The 18,957-nt window shown below is 37.6% G+C and overlaps 1 protein-coding gene and 1 long non-coding RNA gene across 2 annotated transcripts in view; one reads left to right on the forward strand and one right to left on the reverse strand.

Annotated features, from left to right (window-relative positions):
* The window catches only part of LOC105459247, a gene marked incomplete at its 3' end in the record, with an annotated part of 94,083 nt that overhangs the window by 68,140 nt on the left and 6,986 nt on the right, over positions 1 to 18,957 (forward strand). The window contains exons 2-3 of the mRNA XM_011705112.1: positions 9,860 to 10,068; positions 14,483 to 14,618. Coding sequence (XP_011703414.1) covers positions 9,860 to 10,068; positions 14,483 to 14,618 — 345 coding nt within the window. The remainder of the gene's footprint in view (positions 1 to 9,859; positions 10,069 to 14,482; positions 14,619 to 18,957) is intronic.
* LOC105459244 lies at positions 15,578 to 17,615 on the reverse strand. The gene is made up of 3 exons (XR_975656.1): positions 17,289 to 17,615; positions 16,317 to 16,380; positions 15,578 to 16,196 (listed from the first exon to the last, which is right to left on the reverse strand). It is a non-coding gene; the product is annotated as an uncharacterized LOC105459244 (long non-coding RNA).

Below are 18,957 nucleotides of genomic sequence, written 5' to 3' on the forward strand. Positions count from 1 at the left end.
CCCGCGTTGATCGAGCGACTTCCGGCGAGCGGCGTCCCTTCGGCGACGCCCGCGTGATTTTTCATACCAGCGAATACCAAGCGCATTATCGGGCAGTCGATACATCACCGGCTAATAGCCGGCATCGTGATACCCGCGCATTAATAGCTCGCTAGACGAGGGAGAACTCTTCGTGGTGTATCGTTGAACCAGCCGACGGAGGGTCGTCGCTCGTTCGGCCCGTTTTACGACGAACAGTGGCCCACGTATGCGTGTTTATGCGCCGGAAAAATGACGTGTTTCACGGCGCCGCGATATCACGTTAGAAGATGAGCGGCGCAAAGAGAAAGAGAGAGAGAGAGTAATGAGAAAAAGCATATGCATTTTTCAAGTGCGCCTACGCAACGGCGGTACTCATTAAGGCTCATTCGCCCAACGGCCGGACCGCAGCAGATTACGGTGCGCAAGGGCAAAAGGACAGCGAAATGTGTGCCCTCTCCACATGCACGGTTCTCGTTTACGTTTTTGCATTCGGTGAATTTACGCTGAATTACTGGCGGCGTGTTTAATTCAGTGTTCGTGGTCTTATCGAGATCGCCAGTTCAATCATGCGACGCGCGGAACTGCGATTTTGTGCTACCCCCTCCCCCCCTCCCGCGATCGTTTTGCATGAATCGACGCTTTCATATTCCAATATTTGAATATCCCCGACTGCGCGCGTGTTATTCTGGAATATGTTTATACGAGAAAATGCAAGATAAATTGTTACCTGATTTACATGACTATTTCCCGGTTTTATACCGATAGTTGTGGTTAATTTACTCTCGTGGGTACACTCGTGCATTTACTATTGTCTCTATCTGTCCTTTTCACAGATAGATAATATTTTCTAGCTATCTATAGACATTCTGTATTTAGAACAGATTGTTTTATAATAGTTATAATATATAAGTTATTTTGTTATTACTTTATTATTTATTTCAACTGGAGCAAATTTTTCAATTTCGTTTTATTAAAACTTTTAGCTCCAATTTATTATTATTTTTTTTTACAACAGCCAGTTTATTTTTGGAACATGTGTGCTGTCGCTGTTGATGTACCATGCATCGGCGATAAAGCCAATAGTTGACATAGGGTAAACTGTACATATTGATCGAATATCAAATTCCCACTTGCGCACTATCTCGTTATCAGTTCGTCGCATGTGTAATCGTCCGTTACACATAAATGTTGCTACTAACAAACAACGTTGCATTTTTTTTTGCTTACGTGTGCATTTTTTGTTTTAATTCTCGTGAAAAATGACATCATGAAATAAAAGTTTACAGATTTATAAAAGTTTATTTATACTCTCGTTAATCATGACGACTTGAAAGTGAACTACTACCTAAAAGCGATTATTTCCTACATACTTCTGAAGTTCTCGTTTATAATTGTCTACATGAAAAGATACGTCGATCGCGTTTTATTACGTCGATCTTGAAACTGCATATAACACCAGTTATCCGTCTGATAGACCGCGACGTGTAATATTTTAGTTAGGAGCTCTTTTTCACATCTCGATCTCGCTATTCGCCAGCTGGTCGTAACCATCAACTTATCTTTTACATTTATAATTAAGCATTTTATTTCCGCGCAATGTTCACTGTAAAGCCGGGCTGTAAAAATATCTGGCTACGACTTCGTCGCATGAGCACACGGAAATCGGGGTACTTACGTTTTACGGCTACATCGCGTCATTTTCCCCGGTCTCTCTCTCTTCGTCCCCAAGGATTTTTGTCTCGTCTCCAGTGCAGTAAAACCATAATTCTATACGGTGGCTTCTCGTATCTTTCTTCGTTTTTTTTTTATCCTCGTTTTGCCATTGTCGCACATGGCGGACCGCGCGGAGCGTTTCGCTTTATTCGGGCTCAATGATGAAGTTATACGTTTCCCTGCTTTCACGCAATTACGATATTTTCTCGGGATTTGACATCCGACTGGCTGCGCAGCCAGTCGCCGCTACATTTTCATTTGGCCGGCACTGTTGTGTGCTTTCACGCCACAATATGTGCGCACACACGCTCGATACTGCTTCACGCTCCATCTGTCTCTCTCTCTCTCTCTCTTTGACCCCATTTTTTAAACATGTCCCGCATTCAGCTCTCTGATGTCAACCAGATTTTAGACGGGATTATGTATTACATTGTCTTTTCGATATTATATGCTGATGCATTTATTCATCGGGCGCAAGTACAATTGCATTTGCCCATGCGCGGTCATTAGCATTCACTCGAGCCCGATATCGTGAACATGAATCAAATGAAACGATGGAATATCAAAATAAGATGGCTGATTTGTCATGCATTTTGCATTTTCGTGTATATTTTGAATCTAGATACACGTTATTTATGGACATGATCAATCGTCATTTATTGAACCGCGAAATCAAATGTTTATTTTATATTGTAAATCACATACATGACATATGTTTTTTTAAACTAATTTTCAATGTTATTTTTTTTATTTAGTAAAATGAGTATTGGAATATTTTTTTTTCTGCACTGTGTATGTTGCTTCTATATTATTTGGAGGCATGAAATACAAAATAAGACTAACCAGCTGCAGCCAAATTTGTATCGTGCAAAAGGGTGCATTTAGCTAATCAGAATTATACTTAGACGTATACGCATATATGGTAATTGGCTGTCGCGGGACTACTTTAGATAATTACAAACTCTCGTAATTGAAGCGAAGCGACGTGCATTCATGAATAAAATGTCAACTTCCTCGGCTGGCGTGTGTCGTTTAATATAACCCTCCTATTTATGTCATTATAAGTAACGATTAAGTTGGCGCGCATCTTTCATCATTACGTAGACGTAGACTCCCATTTCCATTCATCCGGTTTAATATCCTCTTATTTTTGTTTGCGCGGAAGTGCAATTTGTCCCACCCAGTAATAACTTCTCAGATTGCAGACAGTCCGCCCGGGTTTCACCAATTTCCGCTTTTCTAGCGAGTGCTGCAGTTCCCTATTCTCAAATTTCTTCGTGCTTCATTGCGACCTGCCGCCTGTCAGCGTTTTTAACAAACGGCCGCCAGTCGTCGAAAGTCGCATTCGAATTATTGTCGAAAAACTGGAGGCATTCTGTATCATTATCGGGTAGCTGCAACCTTTTTAACGCGCACAATGCTGAAGCGACATTAGCTACATTTTTCGTTGACGCAGAACTTTTGTAGATTTAATATTATTTATTTTAATATGTGTATATATTTTATTTATATTATGTAACTTAATATGTATATCAAATAATATAATTTAAAAGGCAAAAAATATGAAAATTTTTATAAATTCTGTATTAATAATCATAAATATATGCACATTTGTAATGCATTTTTTATTATATTAATATAGATCTAATAGTACACGTAAAATTATGTAGAACATATTTTTGCAAATGCCAAAATTTCGAATAAAACGAATGCATCCTTTCTTCTTTGTTTTTAAATTTATTCGTAAATATTATCTCTGGAATCCGATACCGTTATTGAAGAATCAGTAAACGCTATCGCCCGCGGACGAGAGTTGGCTGGTCGACCGGGTGCTGGCGAAAAATCATGAATTTTCCACGCGCGTATCGTGCTCGCCGCACCGATCGAACTGCCAAACTTCGCGTAATAACTCAGAAAAATTCGTTAACTTGCCGCGCGTATGTACGTAACGTATATACTGCAGAGAAATACAAGCCAGTGTGCCTTTGATGCTAAATTTGTTTGTTATTTTCGCTTGATTCACTGGGACCCGTCAAGCTGCTCCTCTACTCCCAGAAGTCGAAACTTCCACCCCGAATCTCTTCGTTATGCAGCGACAATAAGCACGGCCAGATACGGCAACGTAATCGGCGTATCCGGCGAGGGACTCTCGATAGCAAAAGGATCGCGCGTTCTGCGGAGTATCTACTCCCAAGCGAATCTTTCGCACGAAGTAGAAACATCCGTTAGCGTTTATAACAAACACGCTGTGCTCAATTTATCTTATTTATGTTCGGCACAACGCACAATATTTTTTTAAAAACAATTTTGACTTTTAACTTTTTAAAGCAAGTGGATTGAATTCAATCAAAATTATATAGTTGAATAAGTAATATGGATAAAAAATAAAAATGTCTTAATTTCGTGACACAAAGAATATTTTGTCAGCTTCTCACAAACTTACGCGCGCTACACTACACTTGCTTCATTGCTCGCTACGATACTAGCTGCAGACAACCTTACTCTTTGTCCCCCGTTTTTATTGACGTGTCGATTGTCCCGGACAATTAGAAGCGTGCAACCGTTGTGTTTATACAACGTCACATATAACATTGAATCTGCGATGAGACTTTGTTACAACTGCAGGATGCAAGCAAAGATGCGTCGCAGTTTGTAAGACTGGGGAAACCAGCAGCAAAATTGCTCGCTGTGTCGCATGCATTTCAGCATTGTTCAACTTTAAAGCAGGTGAAAGATAGGAGAGGAAAATGAGAGGAGCTACTGCGGCCGTTCCCCTCTCTTACTAAACCCGGCGCGTTTCTCGTTTATCTACATTACTGTATAAAGAAACGACCGATTGCACGTACCATGACTGAAATATGTTTGTTTGTACTTCTCCGAGATTACCGACATTCCAACGTTTCATTACGCACTCGTACAGCAACGCATACGAGAAATATACGTTTCGTTTCGAAAAACCGAGCCACTGTGTCTTCATTTCTTCTATCTTGGTCTATCGCGTATTTTTCAGTTAATTGAAATTTTACTTCTGTTTTTTTTTCTCATTGGGAGTCCATCTCGCGAAAAAAACTGCGATAAATATCAATCAAGCGTTTTTGATGAAACAGGCTGCACTAGGGACGAATACTTCAAAATACATAAACCATATTCAGGTTAAATCTAATTATAAAATAAATTGCGTAATACGAATTTGCTGTTATAACGACTTTGGTAACAGATCTCATTATGGAATATGATATACTGAACATAATAATTCAAACGCATTTAATTAAATACTTTACTTATGTTGAGTAATTAATGTTAAATTATTGCAAGTATTATTATATCGTATTTAATATTTTTTATACAAAAATATTGTGAAACTGTTTCACATAAATATTATCACAGTGTTGAAATTTTATCTAAGTTTTTGCTCACTGATAAAATACTTTTTACTCTTCATCATTTTATTGAAAAAGAAAAATCTTATTTAAAAAATAGATAGATTCCGATCAGAAAATGTTTATTTTCAATCAAGTCTGCAATCAGCCGAACGATTTAAGAAAAAAATGAGATTTAGATGTGTATAATATATCAAAAGGATTTGTTTATACAGATTGTAATAAAGATTCTCTACATTGCCTCGTAAATTAAATTGAAATTAATTTTTTCTCTAAGTGCTAAATATACATATACATACACTTCGAATATATGTATGTCAATAAAAACGTCCAATATCTTTTTGATTGCCGTTGCTTTATAAAGCTAAATCGCAATTAACTTACCGCTATTGCATTGGAAAGGTGAACCGCGTACGACCTTCTATATTGTAGTATATCTCTTTGATTTCTATAATACGCGCAATGTGTCGTGAAGTGCATTTTATAATGCGTGCAATGTGTCGTGAAGCGCATCTCACGCGTGACGAAGCGTCTCCGTGGATTTGGCCGCACGTCGCCCGGACCAAGAGAAAAGATTTGCAATTCTGATCGCAGCCCTTCGTAGTTACTTCGCGTTGGGACTTAATTTGCCCGGGGGCGCGTTCGCGGGTGTACAGAAGCGGGCCGACGGTGCGCCCGCGACGGAAACGCTCGGGAATCGCGCTGGAATTATATCAAGATAACCGGTACGTCCGGTCCGCATTGGTACCCCTGTCTATGTACCGCGAAACTCATTGCCAAAGCCGTCGAAACGGCTTTCGCAAATCGTGTTGATCGTATTTAACAAAAATGGTTTTACTCGCGTTGATTGCATCGCGTTTTAATACCCCCGCGCGAAAAATATCATGGGCAGGTTTTACTCTCTTTTAAACGATATTCCCAGGATAATCTTTCCGTTCGGTTAAATCGACGTAATTTTATTGCAATCAAATCTGTTTGCAGCGGCCGGAAAAACCAATGTTACCCTTTTCAAATGTGAGATTAGCATGGACGTGTAACTTCCCCCAATATTTTGATCAACGCTCGTTGTAGCCAGATTTTTTTAGACCAACTAAAAATTCAGTTTTGATGGAACGCTGATTAATCGTAACCGATACGTTTCGAGCGTCAACGAATAATCTTTAATCGATAATCACGTGAACCGGTATTTCTCCCGTAAATACATTAAACTAAATATCTATCAGGTTATCACACAAATGATTGTTTACCATAACTGGACGTTCATTTATGATTTGTTCGCTCGCCGTATCATGTATTCTGTTGATATTTTCAACAAACGTGAATTTGCAATCGCTGGAATCTAAAGTTGATCACATTAGCATTACTTTGAATAATAATAGATAATAGTACGAGAGGGATATAAATATGCATAGCGATAATGCAAGTAGGTATAAACTTGTTCGCGACTCGACTAGTTATCACAAAAATCGAATTGGCTGGTTGAGAGAACGTACGTTACAATAACACTTTGCATTAATATAATAATAAAATCTTTATTGAACTGGTTAATGCATTCTGAATTTGTGATAATCAAATGACATCTAAGTTTACCATTATTTAGGCATTCTCAACTATACAGACTATTAAGATTAATCTTTATATAGACGGCCAAATTATCGCTATTTATTCGGAGTTTTGACGTTAAAGGCTAAGTGTATTCAAATTCACATTTCTCTTCGTTACACCGCGCTCGATGCGATGGATCCCTGACTTTCTTTACTCGCAACACAAGGAAGACGAGCTGTTAAAACTTTGTTATAAATTACGAAGTTGGGGAACGCGGGAATGCGATGGGATGATGACGGCGAACAAAAAGAACAAATTCAACCATCTCTCATCAGGAGGAAAGTCCACTTGCTAATTATTGGAAGAAAATAAAAATTATCCTATGGATTTATTATCTACGTATATATTGCAGACTGTCATCATACACAAAAGCTTTTTAGTTTTAAAAAATGATGAATCATAAATGAAGCTGCATATCTTGTTGCTTCGTGAAAATGTCATTACTCGCAGTCTCGCGATGCATTTGCCACCGTTAATTTAAATATTTCTCTTTCAAGTCCATTCATTCTCGGTCTGTCTAGCAAAAGCTCATTTAAAATTTTTTCCCTCGTAATTTAAAAATTACAAGTACTAAATGTTCTATACAGCCGATATAGAATGGGCTAACTTTATTTACTTCATAAAGTATACTACCGTATTGGCTTCCACTGGTTTGCAGAAACGAGCACCTTTATGAAAGTATAAAAATCCATCGTCCCAATTGACGTCGGCGAGCGAGGTAATTTCGTGTTACGTGGCGTATTTCCTTCTTTCAAAGAAAATTGCTGAAACGTTAAGTGTTTCGTTAAATTAGCTTTCTTTAACGAATAATTAGTTGTAAGAAGTGGCGCTACCGAGAGCATAGAAACTAGCTGGGGGTCTTGAGAGTTTAAATGTAGATACGCGTCGGTCGGGCAGTACAGCGCGCGAAACTGAAGCGCGGGGGAGGGGGAGGGGGGACGAGGGACGGCGAGTATTGCACCCTTCAAAAGAAGTCCCCGGAAACTTAGAGCTGGCATCACGTCGGTCCACATTTTTCAGGATGCCTTTCAAACGAAAATTAAGCAGGAAAAAGCTCTCTCAACTTTCCGAGTCTTATTCGTAGTAAACGCGGAAATTCGCATCTTTTTGCCATCAAGAAACTTAACTGACACTTCTCGGACTGTATGAAAAACGCTTTGTGACGCGACGTCGTGAAATTGTTTACAAGGCAATTCGGGGAGTTTTATTACAAAGTCCTTTGTAAGTATTTGATTGACAAGATGCACTTTCTTCGGTGCTCTAACAATTTATAATTATATACAAGTTAAAATGAGAGAAGGGGAGAGAATTTTTCATATTAGATATTTATATATATACGTGAGGAATGTTTATTTACTAAAAATGAATTATTATTTGACACATATATTATCGTGTATAAAATTTTCTAATTTTTTGATAATTTAATAATATTTCGTGTGTGTTCGACTTTATATTAATAATATTTTTACCGTTGATGCGTTATGTTTACAATATTTTGTTACGTATTCGTAAGCATTCTTGCTCTTATTATGTGGCACGATTTCACATGGCGCCGTCTGTTTCTTTCTCATTTCTAAGGACTTGGTGTAACATGTGCACAATATTAAACGCGGACAGCTCTTCTTATTTGAGCAAACTCATTCCGCATATAAGTCGCACAAATAAAATTACTTATTTATTTACTTAACCTACTTGCATGCTGAATGTAATTGAGAGCGTTTTATAAGTTGTGTACAATATTAAATTTATACGAAATGAAAACAAGTATTAATATTTTTAAAAAAGTGCAAAGTATAACATAACGTTTATTTTAGTTTTTTACTTATTATTATTATGATGATTTTAATGAGAAAAAAAACGCATACTCTCTCCGTTTTTGCCAACCTTCGGTTGGCGGCAGTCGGGAGTAAATAAATGAAACAATATACATAATTGCATAAAATTTGCTTCAATAAAAAATATAAAATATATTACGATAAGTTTACTGCAGTAAATTACGTTAATTACAATTTCATAATAATGTGCAGTAAAATGTCACATTTTAGGTAATAAATTTTTGTACAATTCATGAAAAATGAAGGCTAAAATATTAAAACGCGCAATCAATTATCATTAATAATATCGCGTAATTTGGGATAGCGCCATGCAATTTACGTAAAATAAATATGAGATGTATTCTAAAATTTACTTTGGAGACGTAAAAAACATATTAAATTTTAATGGATCAGATGACGTGTGAAACTACAATCATCGATCATGTTTGAAAGCATGTTTTTCTAAGATGTTTCGCAAGAATTTAGTATTCAATACACGATACATGAGTAGAGTAACATTTACGAACCGGTTATCAACCGGTGTTATAATGAATAGAATGAATGCGACGAAAGATTTACATAGTTCCGCCAACGTGTAAACACGCTTTCGCGCGGGCGTGAAAACGTGCATCGCCCACAGTAGCTACAAAGTGCCACATTTCCTAAAATATTACGTATAGCGTGGCATATGTTCCTGATGCTTTTGGGGAGGGAAGTAACCCTGCAGAGAGTTTTGTTCCCATTCGCGGCTTGTAGACCGTACCCATTTCCGTGTAGCCCGGAGGTACTACGTAATAAGAGCTTCATTCTGCACCAAGGAGTCGCAGACCTCGCCTTTTCCCTCGCTGCCTCCACCCTCCCCTCTCTCCCTCTCTCTCTCTCTCTCTCTCTCTCATACGCTGTTTTAATGCGAATGCCATCCAACGCTTGGCTTCCTTGCGGCTTAATAGGTCGAATCGTCGATAATCCTCGTATAACGGAGTTTCAGCAAAAAACAGCCGCGCTCGCTCGAGCGCGAGGGTTAGTTTGCAGAGCACCTCGTATGGGTTACGCGAAAATGGTTGGGATACGAGAGATGGGGTTGGGTTTAATATATGTATGCAGGTACGTGGCCGCGTGGACGTGAGAGCTCGCGCGTGCGTGTGTTTGCGGTTGCATGCATAGTTGCGAGGGCGGTCGAGGGGTGGATGAGGGAAATTGTCATTCGGCGGAATTGCAATTTCTCGCTGACGCGTGCTGTGCAACCTCTCGCGCGACGAGTAAAAGCGAACTAATGATGCGCACTAGACTTAATGCCCTGTATTCCTGTTCTCATTTTCCTGAAAGGTGTGAGCTGCCTGCGGGAGGTCAGCCTAGAGGTGGTACCCGAGGTGGCGCAACGTGGGGAGAAGGTGATTCTGCGGTGCCATTATGATTTGGAGGACGCGCCACTCTACTCTCTCAAGTGGTACCGGGGCAGGCATGAATTCTACCGATTCTCGCCCACCGAGGAACCATCCACCAAGATCTTCAACATTTCCGGGATTAATGTCGACGTAAGTCAGTAAACGAAATCTCCGATAACGTTTTACATTCGGTCGAATTGAATTTCCCTATTGCTGACGTATTTTTAATATTAATTAGCAATAATGTATGTACATTAATATAGTATAATAATGAATTATATTTATTTTTTCTACAATTTTATGTTAAAAAAACAATAACGTGCAAAGAGGGCAATTCAGTTCGTCACATGTGTCAATTTTCATGCTAAAAATGAAATGTAACACACGTAAAAGCAAATGTATCAATATTTTTCGGTAAAAATTTTAAATAGACAATATTTTTAAATAACATTTTTGCGCGTGCGCTACGACTTACAATATAATGATATTGATTTTGCAAAAAGTTAATTTTCTTTACCTCGTTTTTTTCAATATCTATTTTGTCTAAAATATTTATATATATTTTTTATTTCTTTTAATACATTTTAGGTTTTTTTTACAAGAAAGAGCTACATTATTTAAGTGCAATTTTTCGTTAATAAAAACTGCAACAAAACATTTTTCAATTGAAGGAATGAATAGAATTCATTAACATGAATATTTTGATGAAATGAACGAGTTTATGAATTTCAAATGGCAAATATTTAACATTTAATAAACGTTAATAAAATATAAAATGAGCCATTTCTCTGTATAGATATAATAATATTGGTATATAATTACCAAAATGTAAATTGAAAGTGGATCGTTAAGCAGCTGCAATTTCATGTATACATAGAGAACGGGATAAAATAATATATTTCAAATAATAATAATGCGCAGAAGAATACTTGACACAAATATATCTGCGATGTTTCTATCGTATCTATTGTACATATTTGAAAAAATTAAATGTGCTTGAATATTTTTTACTTATTTGTTTCTTATCATACCGAAGAATCTTTTTTTGTACTTTTTTCTATTATTTTGCCAGTTGACTTTACTAATTATACATATTAAATCAGACCTTTTGTTTAAGAATATTTCTAATATTACTATCGGCAAATTTTCCATGATTTAAAGAAGATGACTTTAATCGAGCATATTTCCTTCTCGGGTAAGAAACTGTAAAAGGATTCACAGGAAAGCCCAGTAACGTTCCAATATATTTAGTATCAGTCTCTGTGTCCATGTTGATAAATCTTCAATATTCTTTTTTTTTTTGCACCGCCGCTTTTCCTTAAACATCTGCTAATACCTGATCCCTTTAAAACATCATGAACATGCTCACCGTTAAAAAAGAAACGATGCGTCCGAGGTCTTAACGATCGGCAACCGAGGGGGAGGAACATTTGTTAATTGGAGCACACTTTTACACACGTCCCCGAATGGAGTTTGCGAGACCGCGGCTATCTTTTTTCGGTCGAACCGCGCAAATCGGCGGGGGTTAGCTAACAACGAAATATGCGGTTTTATCGTATCACCGTATAACGCAAACCGCAGGTTGCCGGGTGGCGCCTCGTTAACAGCACCCTTGACCGCTGTAATCGCCGTAAAACAGTCGGGTCTACGGTTGCTTTTATCATCGCTCGAACATTTCCGTAGGCTGTTACACGCGTTGGGCGCGATGGTTTGCGGGAGGGGGTGGCGTGGGGTGACCGCCAATCGCGGCCATGCCGCGTGCACGCGCCTGCTGCGCCAAAAACAAGCCCCTCGGTACCGTTGTGTTCCGGTACAGCCGAATGAACGACCTGACAAACCGTGACAACGCGCCGCACGTTCCTGTTCCCGTTTACGTTTATCGTTTCGAAACACGGTACACGCGCGGCCGGCTCTCCGGTGACGAACGGGAAGTAATGCACCGCGGCGCGCCGTGAGGGGTATAAAAGCCTCGATTTCGAAAAAAAATACGTCCGTCCCCCTCCCCCATTTGTTTTCCTCCCTCCCAGAGGGAAGGCTGCGAGAAAAAATTGTTTTGTTACTTGGCTTGTTTTCAGGCTGATATTCGATTTGCTATATATATATGCGTATCCTGTCCGGATATCTATATCGGAAATACGTTTGGCAGGACTTTGATGCGTACCCTTGTTTCCGCGGCTTGTTAATATCGCAATACTCTAGTCGTTACACCAGAGATACGTTTTATTTAATAGACCTTTTATATTGGGGAATGAATCGCTATCACGCTCGCGGCGACGCGTGTCCGGAGGGCTTGAAAAAAAAAAATGATTTTTCACTTCGTTGTTTTTCGCCGTGTTATACTAAATCGCTTATGCGATTACGAACCCGAATTATCGTATTATTATACCCGGTACATTCTCCACCAGCGCGCGCGCGGAGAAACTCCGCGTAAACAAATTTTATTCTGCATCTAGTAAAGAGCAGTTATTGTATGGAATTCCGTATAATGCACGTATATACGCGCGGAAATTCTGCGTATATGTTGAAAGTGCTAAACATCGAGTTAACCAATTCGACTCAGCGTTTGTAAAGTCAAAGCAGCGAAACACATTTGCACGAGTCAACAAAGCGCCGCTCGAGCAGGTGTTGTATGGGACAGTGTGCAGTATGTTAAAAGCGCCTTCATGATGACATATAAAGCCCCCGGATGCTACGCGTATCAACATATTTAATATTGTGCCTTGTCATGCGTTTCACTGCATCGAACTTCGCAAATCATATAGTATATCATTGATTTTTGTTGACATTTATAGCAGAGAATCGAATACTGAAATTTCGCGACGTTTAAGGACAACGGACGAGAGTTAGCGAGCAAAAAGACCGACGCATTGACCTACGAGCATTGACCCATTATTCCACAATGCCCGTGCCCGAAGTCACGATTGGTTCGTTCCCAATACCTATCTATTTGCAATTCCCGACCAAACCCAAGTATTGACGCTCGTTCGAGAAGTATAGATATCACGCTTCCAGCATATTGACATCGTCGCAGCCATTCTAGTAGGAATTCAAACAAGTATCGGACAAGTTAACGGCCCATAAAAAAAGACAATCTACCGCAATGGGCACGTTACCGCATGATCGAATTCTTCTAGATATAAAAAAAGAAGCCGCAAATAATGATTTTTGTGTCAAAGACGTGCTCTTTTTAAAACTACGAATGGAGAAAGAATGTCGAAGTAGTGATCACAGGTGAACTATTAACTCCGGGAAGTAACGGATTTAATTTTTACAATAATTGCGTACGTATATATTTTGGCGAAATGCTTTTAATGCATATAAACAGAGTTAAGAAAAGATGAAAAGAAATTGTTCTCTTCTGATAAGTAATTACTCTCAGATTATCCGATATTCGTCGTCTCTCACATTTGATATTTTGATCGAATAATTTTGGCGCTTCGTTAATTTTTCGTGCATGCGACGGGATTAATAGCGGTTGTCCGACGTTGAATTAATATCTCGCGCGAGATTGTTATCCTGGACATTAGTAATCTGCAAATGATCGATTCATACGCTACAAATATTGGGTATCTCGTGCGAGGAGGATATCAGCGTCATCGCCAGTCGGGTAGAGCACGACAAGACGCTACACATCGGAGATTATTCCCTGGATAGTGTCGAGTGAGAGTGCTATGGTTTCATATTTATCCCTCCCGTGCGGCGTACCCGGGCTTTTGTCCCTGTTTCTGTAAAGTCAGCCGGGGACTCGGCGCGCCCTCGCTCACATAAATCAACGAGGAAAGAGAAAGAGAGCTCACTTGCCTTTCACGCTCCTTTCCCGCTCGTCAAAGAGCTCGCAATTCACGGGGTTTTTTCTCGCCCCAGCCATCGGCGCGCTCCCGCTCGCTCGCTACTTTCTCCTCTTTCTTTATTTAAGCACCGCTAATTATGCATGCTTCGTTTTGCTTATTCCGATTAAACTCTTTCTCTTACTCGGGCCCTATCGCCGTCGCGAAGTCGCTTCACCTCTATTTCCGCCGGCAGCTTGGCTTTCCGGGTCACTTTAGTCGAGTGCTCGATAATTTCCTGATAAGATGATTGTTCCCTCAAGTGGACCAGGCATATCGTCGGACGCGACGGGGGCTAAGGATATTCATGGAATATTTGCCGAAACAAAGAGAACGCTGCATCTTTTTAAAAGTTTTAATTTTACTGTATACTCACGAGAAATTAAAAAAAAAAGTGTAATTATTACTGGTGCTAAATATTTGTCAACAGTTAAATTACCAGTCAGTATAACGCGTAAAATATTATAAACCGATAGAATAGCTTATGACAAATAGCAAATCCATGTTTATTAGTACACAATTATATACACAGACGTCGAATCGCGAAACAACAACGCGAATATCTAATCTCTCCAACATGTGTAACGTCTTTCAACAAATGAGATTATATCGAATCACGTTATCCGCATGTAAATGACATTACGACTACGCCGCGACGGTAATAACCTAGGCCGCTGCGCCTGATACGCAGGTACTTCCCATTCGCCGTGTACACCTTATGCGGACGTGTGTTTCAGCCCGACAACTCGAACAAGAGCCAGGTAACGCTTCGCAATGTCGACTTCGGCCTCTCGGGTACATTCATCTGCGAAGTTACGGCAGACGCGCCGACCTTCTCCACGGCCTCCGGCTCGAAGAATCTCACCGTAGTATGTAAGTACATGCCCCACGGTATTACCCGGTATCACGAAACTCCGCACATGCACGAGGCAGACTGCCACTCTTCCCGTTATCCCGGGCCATAGCTTTACGCACGAGCGAATTAAGCGAGTGCCTTGAAAGACGAAAGCTTCTTTTTTTTTTATTACCGCGTATCACGTCAGATAATGCAAGCATACGAGAATTGATACTCAATTGTAATAATTCTTACTCTCTCGCGATATCCTTGAATGAGTGTGTATGCGGAGAACTAAATTTTTAGCTATAATCGAAAACCCATTTTTTCCACAAAATATAAAAGTCGCAATTTTACTTCGTGATTAACAATTAAATATGTAACAACTAAGTATTTTCACAATTGTTCGGCGAGTCATTCTCTTGTAATACTTTTTTGAAACTTTTAAATTTAAGTCTGGTTGTATCTATATATGCGCGCGTGCATTGCACGAAAAGGGCAACGATAATATTTTTTATCTCAATTGAGTAAGCTAAAAAGCTTTAGTATAACGTTCCAGTTTCTGTGTGAGTATGATAATTTTATAAAATTACGAGCGATACATAATTAGAACTGGCGCAAATGCTGTCATATATTTTCTTTAAACCGCGTATTTTTACGTGAAAATTTCTTCTGAGTGCAGTTGACCCATAGAAATGTTCCGTTTATTCAGTATTAAAAAACGAGGTTTTGCTCCGTTTTATACATACAATCTCTTTTTTTTCCAATGGAATTAAATGGATGAGGAAATAGTTATGATATTATAATTTCTAATTTACAAATTTTAACATTATTTATCTTTATCTTTAACAATCCAAATTGAAATACCTCGAATTTTGAATTTGATCTCTTTTATTATGAATTATTCTATTGTATAAACCAGTATAATTGATAAATTAATGTATAAAAACATTGCGAAATTAATTTTTGAAACTGTAGAAATTAATTATAACTACGCTTTTATTTGTAATCTCTGATTTTAATGTAGTTTCGAAAAACAGTAATACAATAAACATTTTTTTATTGTGCATTATCGTTAAACTGTAAATAATTTAAAAACTCAATTCAATTTAATTAAATTTTACATTCTAAGTTATATTGAGAAGTAAAATCACTCAACGTTTAGAAATTTTTGAAATTAAATGCACTTCCATTCGATATTTGTGCTAATCTTTTTGTTACTATAATTCATATTAGTGCAATACGACATCGTAAGTTGAAGTACTCAAAGGGATATGCACATATCTCTGCAGCAGCGATAAAAGTTCTCTTGTCATCGTTATTAAGTCTGTCGCATTTGATCCGTCTATTGAATTTGATCCGTCTGTCGTCCTCTTAGCTGATTTGATATCAGCTTGTTCGTTCAATGCAATATTCATATATGTTTGGCCGAATCTGCATATATATCGTATGGGAATCCGTGATTTTTCTATATTGACTTGTAAATAATGATACATTTTTATAAATGCCATATGCGGTCTGAAGTGAATCTTGTGCTTGATAATAATTGTGTGAATCTTTACAATTTCCAGTTCAGGTAAATTACGCGTCGAATATTTGTCCGTCTTGAAGCGCAGCTGCAAATTGAATCCGGACTACGTAATATTATAAATTAAATCGACAAGCAATTTAATAATTTTGATGCCAATGTGCATCTTATTAAATCCTATAGAATAACTTATTGCAAAAAATATTACCTCAACCAGGATCTCCCTACTCTTCGGGCGGGTGTCTTACCGTCGACTACCGAGTAGATATTATCTATTACATTAAATGTTATAGCTAAAGTATTGTTCACGAAAATGTTATCATAGATAAACTGATTTATACGTAGTTAATATAAATGTTAGTAAAAATTTGGCATGTTTCAAAAAATCCCGAATTCAGGACAGTACGGATAAATTACGGTTGGCGAAATTCCATTTCGCAGATTCGATGTACGTTGCACAGAATTAGAAGTTTTACCGTTCATTAAGGAAATTAGTTTATCATTCTCCAGTGTCATCAGCATGGATGTAATTTATCGCATGAAATTTAAAAGTTAAACTCGCGCAATTAAAAGTATGTCGCTTTGCATTCCATTGATAATCGTGTCGCAAACTCAATAAAGTGAATTCCAAATCACTCATTTAATACGTGTAAGTGACGGATTCCGTAATGCATATTAATCAAGTTGTTTATCATACGGTGTATGAATGTTACAAAATATTGCATATTAAAATGTAAGGTTATAAAAAATGTATTCGTACGTGTCAGGTATTTATAATATCATTTATATTAATAAAGTGAAAGCGCGCTCTCTTTTAATCCAATAAACAATCAGTGTCGATAAATCCTAAGACATAATTAACGATGCAATAACGTTTGATATTCGTATTTTCGACATAAACATATCAAATATTTTACTTTTCCACAATTTGAACATATCGAGTAACACCTAATACATGATGACGTTTTCTCAAGATTCATTATATGAAGTATGACATTATCTTCAACATTTTTTTAATGTCATGCACATTTTGCATAATAAATTTAGGAAAAATAACAGTTGCTTTTAATCGCTTTATTTTCTTTATTTGCACCGCTAAACCTTATTTTGTGGATGTATTTTTGAATTTATTAGTCGAGGGAATCTAGTCACTAGAATAGCCGATAAGATTTATGATCACCTGGGAATTCTCAGTTTGGCGTTTGCGCTATTGGATTTAAGGGACTCGCGATTTATTCAAAGATGAGCGACCGCGAGATAGTAATTTCGCCATATATCTGTCCGCTGAGCTCTTTAAATCTTCTTGCTGTAAGTTACCAGCATTGTCGGGACTACCAGATGCTTTCTACAATCCTCTCCTTTCTGTAAACTTGCGAGAAATCGAAGATTTCACAACGCGATGTAGCAGCATTAAGGAACGCGCGAATTGTGCGTCGCGGAGATACATTTTGCAAGGCGAAAATCGAGACTCTCGAAGCACGGTTGAAGAACTTTCACGCGTATATGTTTGCACAGTTGCATCCTTTATGCTACGCATAAAGCTGGCAACGCACGGAACGTGTCTCTCTTGTTGGACTTTTTGTTCACTCCTGCGCGTGCTGCACTGTTTGTCATGGCATTGCTGATGTGCTCGTTACAAATTGTTGCATAACAGGACATTATCACGGAAACGGTAAATATAAAGAGATGCTGATTTTTCGAAACCTTTCGTTATAATTTAATATCAAATAGTGAATTATTTATACGATGTACTGCTAATCGAAAACGTTCCGTTATATTTATGTTATCATTTCTGCAGATTTTTTAATTTGTCTCATAAAGAGATATTGCAGTTTTTTCCAAGTTTAATATTATATTATTATTTAAATTAGTTTTATATCTTTTTCGAAATATTTATAATATATAATTGCTTTAATATAATATTAGTATTTTTTCTTTTTTAAATAAAAATATAAAAAATCGTAAAAGAATTTTCTATATTGTATAAAAATTGTATGGACAATCAGTGCGACTGATATAATAATCATATGACTTACTTTCATGTAATCTAAAATCATTAGACATATTTTTTATTGATATCTTAATTCGATCTTATTTATTAAGAAATAAATCAACAGAATTTTATTTACTTTGCACGTAAAAGTTTAGTTGTAAATATTTCTTGTATGGGGCTACTACATTTTTCAAAATTAAAAATAGCTGTGCTCTTTTTGCGTCTGCATACATTCTGCTTTGTTTAGCGGAAAATAATTCAATATTTTTATTATATTCAAGAATTTTATTTTTCTACGCGTTATGCTTTTTTATTTTTCATAACTAGCAGGTATAACAAACGTTGCGTACGCAATTTTAGCTTTTTCACGACGTAACGAAGCTATATGTTAATTGCAAAACAGTTATTGTTGTGTAAAAGGGTTTTGTTTAATATTGTAATATATTTTATGTGTGTTATTATAGTACATTTATATAATATAAATACATATATTTGAAATTCCTTTGCTCTTTGAAAAAATATATATAAAACTTTTTTTACGTTTTATATGCGGGAAACAATTTTGCCTCACTATTTTTCCACGAATATGTAGGTATTATGCGATGAAATCGAGCGACGAAATTGACATATTTTTTTTCTTATCGCGGCTAGGCGTGCGAGGAATTCGAGCGAAAAGTTATTTGAATAGAATTTATGTATCGAAATTACGAAACTATTCTTGAAACATGTGCTATCATCTCCCGCTTCGGAAGGAGAAGAATTTATTTCGCAACTCTATATCGAGAGGATTCAATGAACGGTCTGTAACGTCTTAAAGTGCGACGGCACGATTCTACGTAAGATGCTGGAAAAATGC

The sequence above is a fragment of the Wasmannia auropunctata genome, unplaced genomic scaffold, assembly GCF_000956235.1.
Source record: "Wasmannia auropunctata unplaced genomic scaffold, wasmannia.A_1.0 LD334200.1, whole genome shotgun sequence".
Lineage (NCBI taxonomy): Eukaryota > Metazoa > Arthropoda > Insecta > Hymenoptera > Formicidae > Wasmannia > Wasmannia auropunctata.